General features: G+C 46.3%; 1 protein-coding gene across 1 annotated transcript in view; it reads right to left on the bottom strand.

The window, feature by feature from the left end:
- Positions 1-17,559, bottom strand: part of FGF9 (fibroblast growth factor 9) — a 28,067-nt gene extending 10,508 nt beyond the window's left edge. Inside the window, exons 1-2 of the mRNA XM_033084873.2 lie at positions 16,201-17,559; positions 9,707-9,810 (exon numbers count right to left, since the gene is read on the bottom strand). Coding sequence (XP_032940764.1) covers positions 9,707-9,810; positions 16,201-16,477 — 381 coding nt within the window. The 5' untranslated portion in view covers positions 16,478-17,559. The remainder of the gene's footprint in view (positions 1-9,706; positions 9,811-16,200) is intronic.
- Between the last annotated feature and the right edge of the window lie 118 nt (positions 17,560-17,677).

Here is a 17,677-nt window from a genome sequence, read left to right as displayed (position 1 = left end):
CAGTATAAAATGCAAGAAAAAGAAACAAAAGGGCAAAATATGGATTTGCACAATAACCAGATTTATTTCTTAAGCTTTTTGAATGCAACACAAATGAACCACATTACTGCACATCACCAAATCAGCCTAAGCACATTCAAACTGCAAAGCAAATCTCAGCCTAGTCAAAATCCCTAACGAAGTCCCCACAGGGCAGACTTTTTCCACTCTGTCTTTGAAAATGATGAATGGCAAAGTGGGAGAGAGTGCCACGTTCACATCCCACTGGCTCCTGAATCAGAAACAGAGCACATCAGATCTTTATCTGATGCAGTGAATAATCCCCAAGCACATCTCAGTGTGTCACTGCTGCTGATGCTTTTAGCATGTCACTTCAACACAGTATTCTCAGATCAACCCAAGACACTGAACCTTTTCACACCTCTGTATCACTACACAGCCAGCTCCAGAAACTCTCAGGGTTGCAGTGAGGGGGAGCTACACAGCTGCAAAGAAGATAATCTGAAGATGTCCTTGCTTGGTGGGTATGATTTGGATTTCCAACGCAGTTAAGCCACTTTAGCAACTCCCTGCTGTTGAAAGCATAGTGCTCAACCCTTCGACCATCCCACACTGCACCTGATTGTCCCACTGAGTCCTAGTGCTTGCCCAAACAGGCAGTAAGCCAGTTCAGGAAGCTGAGCATTTTTTTGTGGCTTTATATCCCTAAACTGATCTCCTACAGATCAGATGAGTGCCAGTGTTGGAGCATGGAAGAAAGCAAAAGCATGCAGCACTAGGAGAGAATCAGAGCTGCCCTTTCTGGAAGGGGTTTCCTGCAAGGTCACACTGGCTGCCTCCTCAAGCAGCACCTCTAGTTTCCTGTTTTCATGAGAACACAAAAATTCAGACACCTTTAGTAAGGGGAAAGCAAATTATCAAAAAAAGGTTTGAGTAGGATCTTACTTTACCAAAGCTTAGCTTTGTATATACATATATATATATGTACATGTATACACACACATACATAGAGACAGAAAAGCATGAGTAACTTCCACATAAATTGTGTGTGTGTGTGTGTGTTTGTGTATATGTATACATACACATACATACACACACACACATATATAATTTATATAGAAGTTACTCATGCTTTCCTGTCCCAGGCATGTAGTGAGAATTCAAGATCAACTTAAAATTGCAGACCAAGGCAAGATCACTGAGGGTTTTCTCCCACAAAAAATTCTCTTCAGACCTAGTAAGCATTTGAAATTAAGTCCTCTGAGGAAGACAATAGACCTGAGGAAAAGTGTAGTATGTATCTCACAGAACACTACTAGTAAGTGTCCTTTGGTGACAGTGTTATAATCTATGAAATTCTGATTTTAAAAAGACTATGCCATAGTATAAAAATAACCACAGTAGTTAGTTGCAGTTTCTCACAAAATTTCCTCCCTTATTATCTGTGTCAAGTGTACTGACCTATCCATTTTTCCTACACCAGTACCCACATCTCAAAAGACCTTTTATTTCTACAGTCCCTCCTACCTTGCTGAGGAGGTTGCAGTTTCTGCCTTATTCTCCATGGTGGTACTTGTGTACCCAGCTTTCAGCAAAACTGCCCATCCAGTTTTTAAGAGGGGTTATCCACAAGGATTAAGTAGATGCCGTGGCACTGTCGGCTCCCCCCACGGCTCACGGCTCACACTTCCGGGGTGGCAAATGTCACAACTTTGTACATCAGATAAGGCGCACCGGACTATAAGGCGCACTTCCGGGTTTGGGGGAAAATTTTAGTCAAAAGGGTGCGCCTTATAGTCATGAAATTACTGTATATGGACTTTTCTCAGACCTATATCCTCCACAAAGGAAATATCCACAGTCACAAAGCTATTTCCTACTGTACACTGCAGAGAAAGCATTTATGTCTGGTCTTCACTTCCCCGCAAAAATCCCTCTGGCCAGTTCAAAATCCCCATTTCCTCACAGACTGAATCTTCCTTGCTATGCAGCCTAAGCTTTACTGTGATCCATTCAAAACAATTCATTCTATTTCAAGGACTTTTCTTTACTCCCTGGTGTTACATCTCAAAGTATTTACAGAGAGCAAGAGCACACCCACTCAGTTTTCATTCTGCAGGCTAAGTCAGTCAAGATCTTTTGTCTATCATTTGATAGTCTTCTCATCCCTCTGATCATCCCAGTATGTCCTTCCTGCATCTGTTTTAGTTTCAATTCACCTTCTTTAACACAGTGACCAACTGCATTTTGCATTTAGACTGGATCCTCCTAGTGTTGTATGGAGTGGCACTGATAGAGCTCCCCCTGAGTCTCACATGTAAACATTTCAGGCACTTTAGGTCACCAAGGCCCTTCTGTGAGGTTGCCTCCTGTGCTGGAAATACTTCCCAGCTTTGCAAAAAACACACCACTACCTTTTCACAAGAAGATGTTTAATGTCCCTAATAAAACCAAGGAATAAAATAAGTCCAGGGACCAATCCATAAAAACTCCACTAATAGCTTCACTCCAGTCTAATACCTTTCAGCACTCTGCATTGCTGTCTTCTTTTCAGAGTTTTCATCATCTATCATACAAGTCTTCCACTAACACTCATTCTACCAAATGTAACAAACATTCTCTTCTGTGGGTCATACCTAACATAGCTCTGCAGATTAGCACAATTTTCCATTTCTAGAAAAATACTCCTATCAAAAATAAAATACTGCGCTTGCCTGAAATTATTTATCCTGCTTCAGTAAACTCATCATGCATGTACTTCCAGGTCTTCCTCTACTCTTTCATTTAAAAGGATGTTCCTAACATCCCAAGCATATCCCAAGCCAGACTGATAGCCCTCCAGCCAAACACAAACCACACAGCCTGAGGTATACACACACTGGAGACTGGAAAACACCTGCATTGCCTCAGAGGGAAGCAAACACTCCCTCACCCAGGACTTGCTCCCACCTTTGTGCTGCACCTTCCAGTGACCTGGGAGGGAACCACTGTGACTGAAGCCCTTTTGCTTGGCCAGATTTGTTTTCCAGTTTCCTGCTTCAATTCCCCAGGCAGCAAAGAAACACTTGGGGCAGCAAAAAGGAGGGGGTGGATGGAAGGAAGGAAGGAAAATAGCCACTTCTTTCAGCAGCAATATTGGCTGCCCCTGCTCCCTTTGTTCATCCCTCAACAGGAAGCTTCCCAGACCCATGTTACCACCCAAAGGACATTATCAGAAACAGGGCTAGCTCAGTTAGCATCTTCATTCAGATTGTATTGCATTTACAATATGCCTGGATGTATCGTGTTGGTAAAGACTTCTGTTCCCTTATATATAGCTTAAAAACTTTTCACCTTATAAAAATTTAAGTACGCATTTCAGGGCCCAAATCAGCTTTGTTGCAGCAATTTCCATTTTATCCCCATGCTTCTACATCTCTAAGACAATTTTTTCTACAACCTGCCCTTGTCTCATTCTCTGCAGACCCTCCACCAAGCGCTCACAATTTTCAAATCCTAACACAGTTTCACCCTTGCTGGGATACCATTTCCACAGGATTTCTGCTTCTCTGACAAAGTTTCAAGTTTCTTTCATATTCAGACCCATAGTCACCTTTTTGAACTGAGTCTCTTCAGAGTTTGCCCATCAAATTAACTGCTTCTTGCAGTCTCCTGCTTAAAGCAGATTTACCCAGGGAGACACCAGTCACTGTCACCAGTAAAAGACATCATCAGGTTTTTGATCATGGGAGTGCCAGGTTTTCCTGAGCAAACTACTCGTGCAGAAAGCCTGACCACTCCTTGCAAGTCAGCTGCCAGAGGAATCGCCCTCTGTCTCTCCATTTATACCATTTACAAGAAGGCACTTTATTACTGTAAATAATAATAATAACAGAAGCAGAAAGGCATTAAACCAGGTGCCATAGTCATTATTCCTCCCGGGATTTGACCACCCTCAGCCTAGAAGTCTCTGCCTTCACTCAAGAAAATTGCTTTTAATTCTCCTTTCAAAAATTGTGCACTGAAACTTCCAGGCTCACCTCAGCCATGGTACCTGGACACTGAGAACAGGTAATGCAGATTATTATTAAAAAAAAAAAACAATCTGAAACATATGGAATAGTTTTAGATCAGAGATATTTAAAAGGAAAGGGTGATGGTACTGGAAGGTAATTTATTTATTTATCCAGTTCTTAGATACCTGTAGTAATTATATACTTGGCCCAAATGCTGTTACCAACATGCACTTTCAACCTGCTTTTTTCTTCATGCTGTTTCCGTGCACCTTGACCTACCATTTCAAGGGCTGAACAGTTCCCTTCCTTTATTTGCACGGGAACATAAAAGATATTTTTAGAATGCAGCCAAAGAAATCCTTGCCTGCACCAAGCAATTTTCAGTAAACTATGACAAATTGTCCCTTTTTTGTCAGAAAAAATTCTGTTCCCCAGTCTTTGTAGCTTCATAGCCCTTCCACGCCTGTGGGGACCCAAACAAAAGCATAAAACACTGCAGGTGCAGCCCTGCTGAGACAATAAAGAGGCATATCGTCACCTCCCTGCACACTTACTGGGAAAACATGTTTCTTCAAGGACAGCACTCTCTCTCTCCTCCTCCACCCTCTCCCCAGTGTTTTAGGAGCAAAAGGCAAGTTTAGTCTCTCAGATCAAGCTTTCAGTTCCCTTTTTGAAGGACAGCAATTTATGACCCTGTTAAAAGCGTTCCTATATCTCACCTTGCCGCACATACCCTGTAAGTCTGCAACCCAGAGGTTGGAGCTTCCCTCCCTGGCTCCTGATCTGGGCTCTTCAGCTCCGTCCCAGCAGCTCTGTGAGTAAATAAAGTTTCTCTCTCTATGCTTCCCTGAGCTCTCCTTCCAAGTCCTTTTTCCCCCTTTCTCAACAGTTCCATCATCTCCACTCCTGCCTTCCTCTCCCTACCTGCAGAGCTTTCCTGGTAGCTGCTCCAGATCTTCCAACTACCAATATTGCTCCTGAGCACCCAACCTGAGTTGTCTTTTGCCACCTCCCAAGGGCACAAGGAGATGTGGAGGCACCAGCATTTCACAGAATGGTTTTGGTTGAAAAGGACCTTTAGATCTCATTTAGTCCAACGCCCCTGCAAAGCACACCTTCAATGACACCAGGTTGCTCAGAGCCGTGTCCACTCTGACTTTGAATGTTTTCAGCAATGGGGCATCTACAGCATCTCTTGGCAACCTGTCCCTGTGTCTCACCACACCCACCACTAAAAAGATTTTTCTTTGTATCCAGTCTGAGAAGAGGAATGGGGCAGGTGCACGAATGTGGGAGATCAGCAAGGTGGGGATGCCAGCAGTTGGATGCAGCACAGTTCTCTACTGCAGAAAAGCTCAAGACAACCAGGGTAGCTGAGGCAAGGGTGTCCCATGTTCCTGCTTGGTCTTGCTTGATACAGCACACAATTCCCTCAGAGGACAGCCTGCAGTGGGGATGATGGGCACCCCATGGCGTGGGGACACATCACTGCCTGCCATACAGGTGGCAGCTGTTAATATCCCCAAGGACAGCATGACAATAGGGACAGCCTACAAAAGCATGAAGGTTGTGGGACTGATCAGAAAGACCTCCCTCCCTCTCTCCATGGCATGGTCCTGAGGAACACAGCTAAGACACGTTTGCTAACATTCTTGCCAGATATGTTGGCAAGAGTTGTTTGGCACTTGGGAAGGAAAAGGTCTTGTCTTAACACCCTTTGGGTCCTATCTGTAGTTTGCATTTTTCCTCCTTTCAGGGACAAGCACAGTAGCTGCTGTGAAACATGATGAGTCATAGCTGCAGGCTGCCAGGGAAAGGCAAGGTAAAGGGAAAGCAGGGACAGATGAGACAGGAGGAAAAGCTGCTGTCACTAACCAGTCTCCGAGTCATTGTTACATAGTTGCCACTGGTTTCTCTGCAGCACCATGTGCATGTATTTTCAGCTTTCCCCGGCTAAATCCCTGGCATGAGGAGGAATTTTAGAACAGCAACATTATGTTACACATCTGCCTGAAAGCAGCATGAGAGGCATTGTGCTCTTCGGACCAGAAAACCCAGCAGGAACTGTCCCCTGTGAGAGTGGGGAGCTGGGAAGAGTTTGTCAGGCAGCTAATCTATGAGGAAAGAAGAACTTTGAGAAGGCCAAGAGGAATGTGTCTGGATCAAGAGATGCTGAAACTGTCTTTACTGTTGTCTTTCATGAAAACTGGCAGCAATCAACCACCCTGGCTGCTCTCCTTTGCCATATGTCCCATCTCCAGTGGCACCACAATTATGCTGGGGGAAAAAAATCTTCCTGTGTCAAATGTTTCAAACACAAATATAGAAGGATAGAAGTCTTTTAGGTCACTGATTTGGTTCATGCCTAATGTATATCTCATGCAGTAATTAGAATATAAATATGATAGTGTCAGACACAGGGCATCTATTCCAATAGTGTCAAGTACTGAATGCCTCATGAGCTGTGAATCTAAGCAGCTACTCGGATCCACAACGCTGATGCAGAGCAAGACCAAGTATTTCTTAGGCTGCTACTCAGTTGTGTGTGGGTTTCCCACCTTAGGAAACACAGCCACAGTGTTGTAAGCGTACCTGCTCCATGGCAAAGCTGATGGTATTCACAGTCCTTAGGGAAGAAACCAAGACAGAGGGATACACCTTGCACCACAGCAGCACAAGCACAACTTACTGGTGCTACAGAACAGTTCAGCTAAAGAGATTGCCCCGCTTAATGCAGTTGAAAAACTGATTTAAATTTTTCATAGTCTACCATGTATCAGTATCAAACTAATCTCATTTAACCTGATCTTCTACTTTGCCAGAGAGATAATTCTGTGCTGGGTTGTAACTTGCTTCTGGTTCAAGCTGAAAATTTATTCCCATCAGAGAACTTAACTTTCAATTAATTGCATTTTTTGACCAAAACCAAAAGCAAAACACTGTAACTTAAAAATGTCCAGCCAATTCTATACAAAAATCTGCTCTGAGGTCTGCTTATCTCAGTGTCTCTAAGAGAGCTGACAGTTGCTGAAATATAGGCACTAGGATTGCTAGTGTTGACAAGTCTTTAAAGCATCATCACACTGAGTAGCCATTAGAGGTTATATTTCATTGCAAGTAATGTAATTCAATTACCATCACTCTTTAGTATGTCCCATCTCTGGAGGCTGACAATAAGCTGTATCATCCATCAGATTTTAACCTGAACTTTGCATTCTAGCCTCAGAGATTGCTAGTTCTCCATTATGAATGGCTTCATATTTTTAGTGCCATTTCTTAGGAAAAAGAGGTTATCCAATTATACTGTACATCCATTTGCCTGTTCGTCTCTCTTTCCTTAGCTTGTCAACCAGTTTCAATCACGAGGCAAAGGTCTTCAAGAAAATTAAGTTCCTATCAGTTTTGCAACTAATCAAAGGCAGGGTAAAGAAAAATCACTTGCCCGTCCCACTTGGGAGTGGTGAGCTACGTAATCCCTGCAAACTGGCAGTCCGGTGAGCATGGACAGCTAATACTGTCTCTTTCTCCATACAAGACACACAAAAGACTGAGGAATTTGTGCTACTGCAGGAACAGAATGCCAGAGAGACCCATGTCCTGTGCTGTGAGACACAACTCCTTAGGAAAGCAGGCTCCTTTAGAACTGCCATTCATGGAACAACTATTTTATAAATGCAGTGAGCTTACTAATTTACGAAGAATTTCTTGTGCATATTTCTTCAGCAAAGAATGTCTTGAGTAATTCACTCTGGCAGTCAAACATATTGCAAATACAAAACATAAATTGCACAGGAAAGTGATGTAACATTTGCTTTCCCAAGTCTATGCATTTAAGCTCTATCAATAACCACATTTCCTTTCTCAGAATATCTGAAATGCAGAGAAACTGATTCACTATGTTTATATGTTTAAACAATTACTCTTACTGATGATTATCAACATTACTGATTCATATTACTGTTGTTGTTCTGCCTTTTTGCTGCCTAACTGAACCTGATGTACTCATGTACTTTGCTAGTTCTTTATCACATTCATCAGCTGCACAAGGATTGTTACTTACGACAAGTTACTCCTCGCAGGCAACTGGTTTACATCTGCTATTGCATCCATTCCTTTTCTCACTCCTTCTCCACCCTTCCAAACTTTACCTCCTCCATATTAACATTCATGCTAAATACCTTTTTTTGGCCTTTCCCACTCACAGGTTCTCACCATCTCTGCATCTCCCCTTCTCCCATGTCCACTCATCCTCCATCCCAGGCTTGCCCTTCATTTTACCCCTCTTTTTCTGCTTCCCAAATACACTGCCATTATCTGTATCTTCCTCACCTAGGTTGCTCTTTGCTCAGAAGATAATCCTCTTCATCTCTCTCACACAAAATTTTACTAGAAAGAGATCAATGAACCTGGACACCCTCATAGAAACACTTCTGCTGGACTTTCCTGGTTTCACTCGCTCACACTCCTTCATGGATAATATACATGGAAGCTGGACTTCCCTCTTACCTCTTCTGTTTTCACCTGCCCCCTCATCACCATCATCTCATGTTTTCTCCTCCACTCACTGCCATCCCCACCCTTTTCCCTGTTACTGCTACTCCCCAGTGACACAGTTATCTTCAACTACATTCAAAGCCCTTCTCTATCCCTTTAACTTCTTTTTGGGTGTTTCTCTGCAACATTTACACTATCAATGAACCATTGTAACCTTCTCTGCTTCTAATGAACCCCTGTGAATGCACAGCTTCACTTTGCTTCAGATATTCACTTCCCCTTCAATCCTGCCATCCTCTTCCTCAAATACAACTGCTTCTCTAGTCCTTGTAAGCTTTGGAGGTTGATATTTTATTGCTAGAAGAGGTTGCCTTCTACCATCTGGGGAGTTACCTGCCAAATTTCAGATGAACCTGCCCATGTTCTACCCAGGGTATGAAGCTGGCTGTACATCAGATGTCTCAAGTATTCTCAGGTAAGAGCCACATCATACACACACATGCACACACACGGACTCTCTCTCTCTCTCTCTCTCTCTCTTTTTCTCTGCTGTGCTGGAAGACAGCCCATGTTGCCAAGAACAGTCACCCATCAGCTGCAGGTAGGCTGGCAAACTCCCACATCTGAAATACCAAGTTTTACTCCTCCCTCATACCCGTTACTCACTCCTGCTGCCATCCCTCAGGGAGCACCAGGAAAACTTTCAGGACAAGACCACCAAGCCTCTTGCCCTCATTCCTATACTTTTTATAACTTCTGCCACACTCCTGTTTCTCATCCTCTCATCCACATATGTCACCCTTTCCCACCCCCTCTACCTTATTTTGTCAATTCCTAGAAAGCTCTCTGCCTACACACAAAAGGAATCCACTTTGTCTTGATTTAGGTTTCTACTGGCAGGAGACATTTACAAATCTTATAGTACGTCCTTAAGTCTTCAGTGACCAGCTCTCTGGTGACCAGTGGCCATCAGTCTCTATTGTTTGTATCTAAATTGCCACTCATCTGCATTATTACTCATTCCTGATTTTGTCACCTTTTCCCTCTCCCACATTCATTATGTCACCCACGGGGTCTTGTTTTGAATTAGCTTTCAAGACATGCAGAGCACAGAGTGCTCATACAGTACACACTGCAATGGGAGCTTGTAGGAGCTAGCAAGAGTTTCCCCCACAGAATGCAAGGATTATAAGTGCTTAAGGCTAGCAGGAACTCACCGAGCCATAGAGTTCCCCCTTCTCATTCATTCCAAGGTAAAGTCCACTGTCGACTCCTCGGATGCTGACCAAGCCCACTGCTATACTGATAAATTCCAGTATACCTATGAAATGAAGGAAAAAACAAACAATGTACATACTGTTTCCATTGAAAGATTTTTTTATTCCAGATATTACTTATCCTTGAATGTCAAGCAGCTATTTTCAAGGTTTTTCCCATTTTCTGAGTTGTTTGGAAGAAGATGAGGGTAAAATTAACATACAATATTTCAAGTACTTTGGGTCTTTGTTAGATTAATGCATTGCAGACAGCATTAATGTATCAAACTAAAAGATTGCTCTCAATCTTTCTCATCATTCCTAAACACATATCTTAAGCTCAGCTATACTGATTTGCACAACAGATAGTACATTCAGAGAAAAATAAAAGTTCTTATATTGCAAAAATTAGCAGAAATGAGGAACCTATGAAACTTGTCTTGCAAAATAAATTCTAAAAAAACCACAAAACAAAGCAATGTTACACCTGGAACCAAAAGATCTCCTTTCAGACATCAATGAAGCAGGAATACAGGTAAAGATTTACTCACAGTATGATCTTCCAGAGGCTTGAGAAATGAAAATCCTTAGTATAGTCCAGAGTCATGCATTTCTGTTTAGATAGTAACCATTGTCTTTGATGTGTTATTATTTACTCATCTAAAATTCAGACATTAAAACATCCTACACCTAAGTGTAATAGTGTTTACGTGATTGAGTTTTCCCATGCACATAACAGCAAGCTTACACAGACATTTGTTCACTTAAAAATAAGAATACTTTGCAGAGAAGCACTGCTTCTGCAAATCTCCAAGTTTCAGCATCCATGTGCACAGTACAGGTATCTGTACCAAGTATTGGCTCACCTGGTTCTGAGGGTTTGGGGATTTTCTGACAGCCTTCCCTGCAAATTGCTTACCTCTTCAATGAGGATGCTACTGGCCAAACCTGGCATAAGCCTAGGAATCTTGTGTTAAAAAATGGAAATTTCTTCCTATTTGGGAGTGCTCATCTAAGACTGTCATGATCTCACAGGAAGTTATCCAGCAACATTCAGAAGCACGCTGCTGTTTTATGCTACTTCCTGAGTTACAAAATAAAGTGTGTCCTGCACAGAGTAGCATTTTCAATATATTATGTGAATTTTTGTGTCTAAGCATGACTGCATAACTATTTTTTAAAGTTTATTGGAAATTATATGCACACAAAATAATGAAATAACAGTATAGAGTGTGTTGAGCCTCATGTGGCCAATAAAAAAGCACTTTTGTGGCTTTTTTAACAATTAATTTGGCATCTCCCACAAAATAGTTGTGCACTAATCAATAGCAGGCATGAATCACATACATCTAACATAGCACAAGTTGAAGCCAATAGGGAAAATTTATAGCCAAGTTAATGTAAAGATGAAAAGTATTCCCTGTAAGGGAGTATTGATCATTACCTTATATATTATTCAGCACTACAAACACCGCAGTATTATTGTTTTGATAACCCTTTTTCAAGGCCTGGGCATTTTTAATTATTCTCTACACACATAAAAAATACTGGAAGGAAATATTTTGCAATTATGCAATTATTTAAGTAATATAAAGTGACAGCACACCATTTATCTGGTATATGAAGTATCTCAGATACAATTGATCCATTGAAACAATTTTTAAATTCCCATTATATCTGGACATGCAATACTTTCAGATTTCTTAGTAAGGCTTTTTCTCTAAAGCTTTTACCAAAATATCATATTACTTGATACATGTTACCAAGCAATTTTAACTGCGGTTAAATCTTACATTACGCGTGTATTAGACTCCACTACAGCTAAGTCAGTGAGTCTGGCATTTTTCATATCAGTCCAAACCTAGTCTTTAATTGCTGTCATAATTTCAAATATTTGGATGCATGCAGCTTAGCGCATCAAAAGAACAAAAAAGGCACTGTCACATCCTATCGTAAGTGCAGAAAATTAATTTAAGGTACTTGGCAAAGATATTTGAGATCAGAATAGAGACTTCTTCATTTGAAATACTCAAAAGCCCACTCACAGTAAGTTTTATGTGCCATATTAAGTCTTATCTGGGGCCAAGCATACAGTCTTACAGAAATCTTATCAGTTTAAGGACTGCATTTGCCCCACAGTTCCGTGCACATTTTCACTGTATAGTTTCTGTAATGCACAGATAGTACTTAGGACCTGAAGTAGATATTAAAATAGATAATCCTCTTCAAAATGAGGCTGTATCAAATGAAAATCAGGACAACTTCAAACTTTGAAAGCTAGGGCCCTATTTATTGCTAAAAATGTGGCAGGGAAGTAGAGGAAACTATTCAGTGCATGGGGTGCTGAATTTCTTCTCACTGAGCATTTTCTTCAGTGAAACCACTTCAGTGCGAAGACCCATTCCTTCCCAAGCATAGGAAGAAAGTTTCAGGGAAGCTATTTATACCTTCAATGTCCACATCAGCCCTTCACACACCTTCTTCTACATGATCCAACTCAGACCATGCTGAATGGTGCAGGACGCCAGCCTGACATAAATGCTGGTCCTGCTCTCCTGACACACTCACAGGTGAGAGGTGTGTTGTTCACAAAAGTGAAATTTTTTCATCTATCATAGCTCTGGTGAAGGACAGGCCTACAGAAGCATTTTCCTTGGCTTTTAGGTAATGAGGACCTTAGCACAGTTTTAAGTTGTTGCTGGTATGCCCTCTGCCCATTTTTGCCTCTGGCTACACGTTGGCTTTCATTGTATCAATGGACTGGAGCAGTTTAGCTTTCCCTTAGCACTGCAACAGACAACGAAGACGGTGAACAAGTATCTCTACCAGCCACCTCTTTGTACAGCTCTCAGGGGAAGGGGAGCGCAGGGGGACCCTCCGCACTGTCCTCTCCCCGGGCTGCCGCGGAGAGCAGCGGGGAGAGGGAAGCGGGGCCCTTTGTGGCTAAGAAGCCGCGGGGAGGCCAGCCCAGTGATGGGGCGAAGGAAGGGGCTTCCCCAGCGCCCCCTCCCCCGGCACCCCCCTCCCTCCCGGCTCCCGCCCGCCGGCCGAGGTGCGGTGCGGGGCTGCGGAGACGCGCGGGGCTGAGCGCTCCGCCGGGATGCGTCCCGCCTGTCGCAGCTGTCACCGCCCCGCCCGCTCCCCCACATGATGCCAATTAAAAGACGGGAGCGCAGACAGACACAGAACCCCCAGGCAGCCGGGCCCTGCTTCAGTTTCAGGCTTTCACAGCGCCCTTGCCCGCCCCCCCTCATCCCCTCCCCTCTGAAACGCTCAATAGCGGAGGAGACTGTCGGGCCTGCTCGGCGCCTTTCCCTCCCCCTAAAACCTGGCCCACGATTGCCAGTCCCGGGGGCCAGAGCCTTCCCCGCATGCATCACCTTCCCCCCGCCCCGCCCCGGCCTGCTGGCTCTCCCCAGAGACAGCACGGGGCGGGGGGCAGGCCCGCCCACCCGCATCCAGCAGCAGAGGGGCGGGCAGCTCAGGGACCCCCGTCCGGAGCCGCCCCCGCGCCCGCCCGGCCGAGCCCGCCCCGCCAGCCCAGCGCCGGAGCGGGCAGGACGGGCAGGGCGGGGAGGGCGGGCGGCTGCGCGGCTCCCGCAGATGATGAACGCAGCGGTTCCTTGTAGCAGCAGGTCCCGGGGAGCGGAGGTCACCTGCTGACAAGCTTTTTTTTTTTTCCTTTTCCTGCATGCTCCTATTTTTTTAATGCTGTGCATGCAGTACTTGTGCTGACGCACAGAGGCACGCCTCTCCGCTGTTAACAGAGTTCCTGAATTTACAATGACTCTACTGTCTAGCCAATGCCCTACACTAAAGGAGACTGCATCAAAAAAATTTCTTTTGTGACCCGGGAGAGATAAGGCTTTGATCACCTGAGATCACATTACGGGGGGGACCCAGCCGGGTTCTCCCGAGGAGCTTTTCTTTTAGAGATGGACATCTTGCTGCAGGAATTGCGAAATGCCAGGGCTCCCAGAACCGGGCGAGTATAGACACACAATATGGCTCGGTTTATTGTACGCAATAGGCACACATCCAACATAGCATCACAAAAGAATTACTCTTATCTGATGTCTCTCCAGAGGTGTGTGCGGGGAGGGGGATTCCCACAGGGCAGAGCCCAGAGAGGAGTTTACGTGCAGCCCCCGGGGTTTTCTCTTTGTCCTCCTTATTCCTGGAGAAAAACTTCCTCCTGACGCGTACCCCCGCATCCACACACGTGCACGCAGGTTTCCCGCACACGCTGGCAGGAGACCATGTGAGCCCGCTGTCCCCAGGGCAGCTCGCGAGCTGGGATGCAGACCTCCCCAGGTTCATCACAAGACTTTACAATCACCGAAACTCAAATAGCATCAGCTATTCTGTGACCTTCCGGCAAACACAACAGCAATGTCACGGCACTGATACAGAAGTATCGAGATCCCCTTCCCTCTCGCAAAGAAGCCAGGAGCCCCAAGGCATCCCACGAGTTTGCCGTGCTCGGTCTTCCCAACCCCGGAGCGAGCAGGGACATCACCGGCGCGCTGCATGGGGAGAAGAGTTATCACCGAGGCGCATCCCAGTGGGATGAAGAGGGAGATCAAACCGACAAAGACAAAAAAAAAAATCTATTTAAAGACCAAGGAGCTGCAAAGGGTGTAAGAACTGCCCCTCGGAATTGTCAGCTTCCTACAACTGCGGCTGGAAAGCCATTTTTAAAAATAGACGCCACGAATAATGTGGTCACCGCCGCCTTGCGAAGAGAACAGCTGGCGGCCCTCCTCCGGGGCCGGCGGGGCCCCGCGGGCAGCCGGCCCCCTGCCGCCGCGGCTGCCGGTGCGCGCAGCGCCCTACACCTGCTGCGGCCCCGCTCCGCGCCTCCCGCGCAGCGCCGCGCCCGCACCGCAGCGGGCAAGGGGAACCTGCGCCGGCGGCTCGGCAGCTACGCACGGCGTCTGCCCGTGCCAGGGAAAACGCCTCGCTGCAACACACCCCCCCCCGCCCCTCACTACGCGTCTGCCTTAAACACTTTCCGCACTTTTTCTCGCCAGCAAGCCTGAATGTTGCGCCCCCGGGAGAGCCGCGACGCTGCCCCCACCCCGCAGCCAGCCCCGAGACCCCAGGCGAGTAGCGTGGGAGGGAGGAAGAGCCTGTAAAGCAGCGTGAGAGTGCCAGGGAGCAGCGGATGGAGGGGGATGGAGGATGAACCTGCGACCATGCGAGAGCCTCAGTCCTCTCCTCCCCCGTCCCTCCCTCCCCGCTTGCCTTACGAGCCCTTTAGAGATCGTCTCCTACAACACCGGCACTATCTAAATAGCTTCACAAAGCAATAAAATACAGCTTAGATATCGTTCAACATCTGGCATTAAAATACAAAGAGAGAAAAAAAATCAACACAAGACTTTGTTTTTACGACCGAATTTAAGTGCTGTCAGGTTGGTTCACTCACAAGTTAACTCCTTCCAACAGCTGGGAGCGTGGCGTGCTAACCTGGCATATTTTCCGCACCCCTCCTTAAAAAAACCCCCACAGAATCAGCTCAGCCAGGATGTTTTAGTCACTTTCATACATTCAATCTGCCGGGCCTTTAACAGACCCCCGGGCAGCCGAGAAGCTCCAGGCCCACTGGACTCGCGTGTGCATGTGCATGTGAGCGTGTGTGCATGCACAGGCTCTCCGGAGCGGCCGGCAGCCCTCCAGCCCTTGCTGCTGAGTCACAAATAGTGTCCACTGGAAAGAAAACCCAGGGAATGCTCTTTTCAAATGCGCTGCCAGCCTGACACGCCACACAGCTCGAGAAAGGCAGGTTTTGGCGCAGGATTCCCTGCGCCAGGTTCCGGACCCCACCTGCGCTCCCTCTTTCCCGGGGCGCCTGTCACCGGCACTGCCGCACGGCTGCGGGTGCGGGCTCGGGCTCGGGCGGGCGGAGAGCCCGGCTGCGGTCGGCGTGCGCTGCCGGTAAATCCTCGCCGAGCAGCGAGCCAGGCAGGGTGTGCAATTCAGGCAGTTACTAGGGCAGGTAATCGGCAGAGAAAACGAAAGAAAAGCGCTCGTCAATTTGCGTATAGGACGAGAGCCACTCCCTCCAGGAAACTCGGTGAATTTTAAATTGTGGTGGTTAATGATTAAAAACCCTTTAAACTCGCGAAATCAAATCATACAGCAGAAACGTCCCGAGCAAAAATTCCACCACCGCCACCACCACCTCCCAGTACGCGTCTGTGCAGAACTTGAGGCTATACAAACATCGCTACCGAACACCCGGCGACTTCGGCGGGGGCTCCTGCTCCGCCGCGGTGGTGCCGCTCGTGTATATCTGCACCCCCGGACACATTCATTTTTCCCCTCGGTGGATCAGCCACCAACACAAACCCCCCTTCCCGCCCGCCTCGCACCCCCCACCGTCCCCCCGCCCGCAGTTCTGCCCCAGTATTTCATCACATGACCACTAAAGGGTTAAGGATAATACCTACCAAATCTGCTGTGGTCTTGCCTGGTTCCCTGGATAGTACCATTGGGGAAGATTTCTAAATGAAATCCAGTCCTGCAGTATAGCTGCCTCCGCCTGAGGATCCCCTTTAAATGGTCCAAGTCCGTGACCGCAGGCCCCCTGGGTAGCCCACCTGCCTCAGACTGACCCAGGTGGTCACTTAACAAAACCGGACTATCCACCGGCAAAACGGGCACATTCCCAAAGGGTACTGCATCCTGCACACCGAAATAGTTCCCAACTTCACCTAAGGGAGCCATCAGAAGATTCTGCTTTTAGAGAATGAGAATAAACAATAATGATGGTGCCAAACCCAGGAGATATAAGATTAGGTATATTCCACTCCTCTCCCCTCCCTAGCGCAGTTACTGAGAAAATGTTCTTTCTTCAATCCATTAAATGCATAAATAAAAGTAATATTCTGTTTTGACTGGTACAGGTTCAAGGTCAAACCAGTTAGTCTAAGAAACCACCACTTTATACTCACACACTGACATATTTATAAACATATAGATGTGTATATCTATATAAATGCATATATCCCCAGCTCTTAGCAAGCAATACGGTCTTCAGCCCATCCAACTGTAATAAAGAAAAAAATCCGTAGTTTCTCCATTTGGTTTAAGATAAGAATGACCATAGCAACTTAAATACCTAGGCGTTATAGGGATTTTTTTTTAAGATGCACAGGCTACGTCAGGATTTATGGATTCTGACTCCAGAAAGGCATGCGCTGTTTTTACTCTATAACAGACTGCATACATCAGCATGAATCCTGCAAAGGGGGAGGGGGGAAATCTCACGTTGTTGGCTGAGATAAATCCAAAAAAAAAAAAGAAAAAAGAAAAAGGAAAAAAAAACTTTTGACGTCCAAATCTATTATCCAGAATTCTCAGGAGGCTCAGCAGATGTCCACTGGTTTAGGATTATTGACGATCCACAAGCAAAGCAGCAACATACAAGTGCTTGTGTCTTTCTTGGCTGGCTCGAAACAGGTGTTGCTTCTGCAGGGCTCCCTGTGAAATGTTGTACTCCAGCACTGAGCTGCAGCTCTTGACTGTGGATCTCCATCCAGCACGCAGAGTGGCGCAGGAAGAGGCATTGGGCTGGGTTTAAGGTAGTCCTGATTGCTGCTGGAAGGATTCTCCGAGGTCCTAGCGCTCAGCCCTACCTGCTGCAATACCGAGCCGCTTCCAGCGCTCGGCACGGCGCGGAGCGGCTCTTGCTGCTCTGCGGCAGCGCGGCGCTCGCCGGCAAATAAATAAATAAGTGGGCGAAACTTTGGGGGAGGAATAAAGCGACGCGATGCTAAATATACCGCGCCCGCCCGCTGCGGGAAGCGGGCTCCTCGGGAGATGCCCGCATAGCCCGAGTCCCCCCTGACATTGGCGGGGGGAGCGGGGCGGGCAGCGCCCTGCCCGCCCAGCCCGAGCTCGGCCCCGGGCCCGGCCCCGCCGCAG

Source organism: Catharus ustulatus, chromosome 2 (assembly GCF_009819885.2).
Source record: "Catharus ustulatus isolate bCatUst1 chromosome 2, bCatUst1.pri.v2, whole genome shotgun sequence".
Classification (NCBI taxonomy): Eukaryota; Metazoa; Chordata; class Aves; order Passeriformes; family Turdidae; genus Catharus; species Catharus ustulatus.
This window is presented reverse-complemented; position numbering and strand designations above follow the sequence as displayed.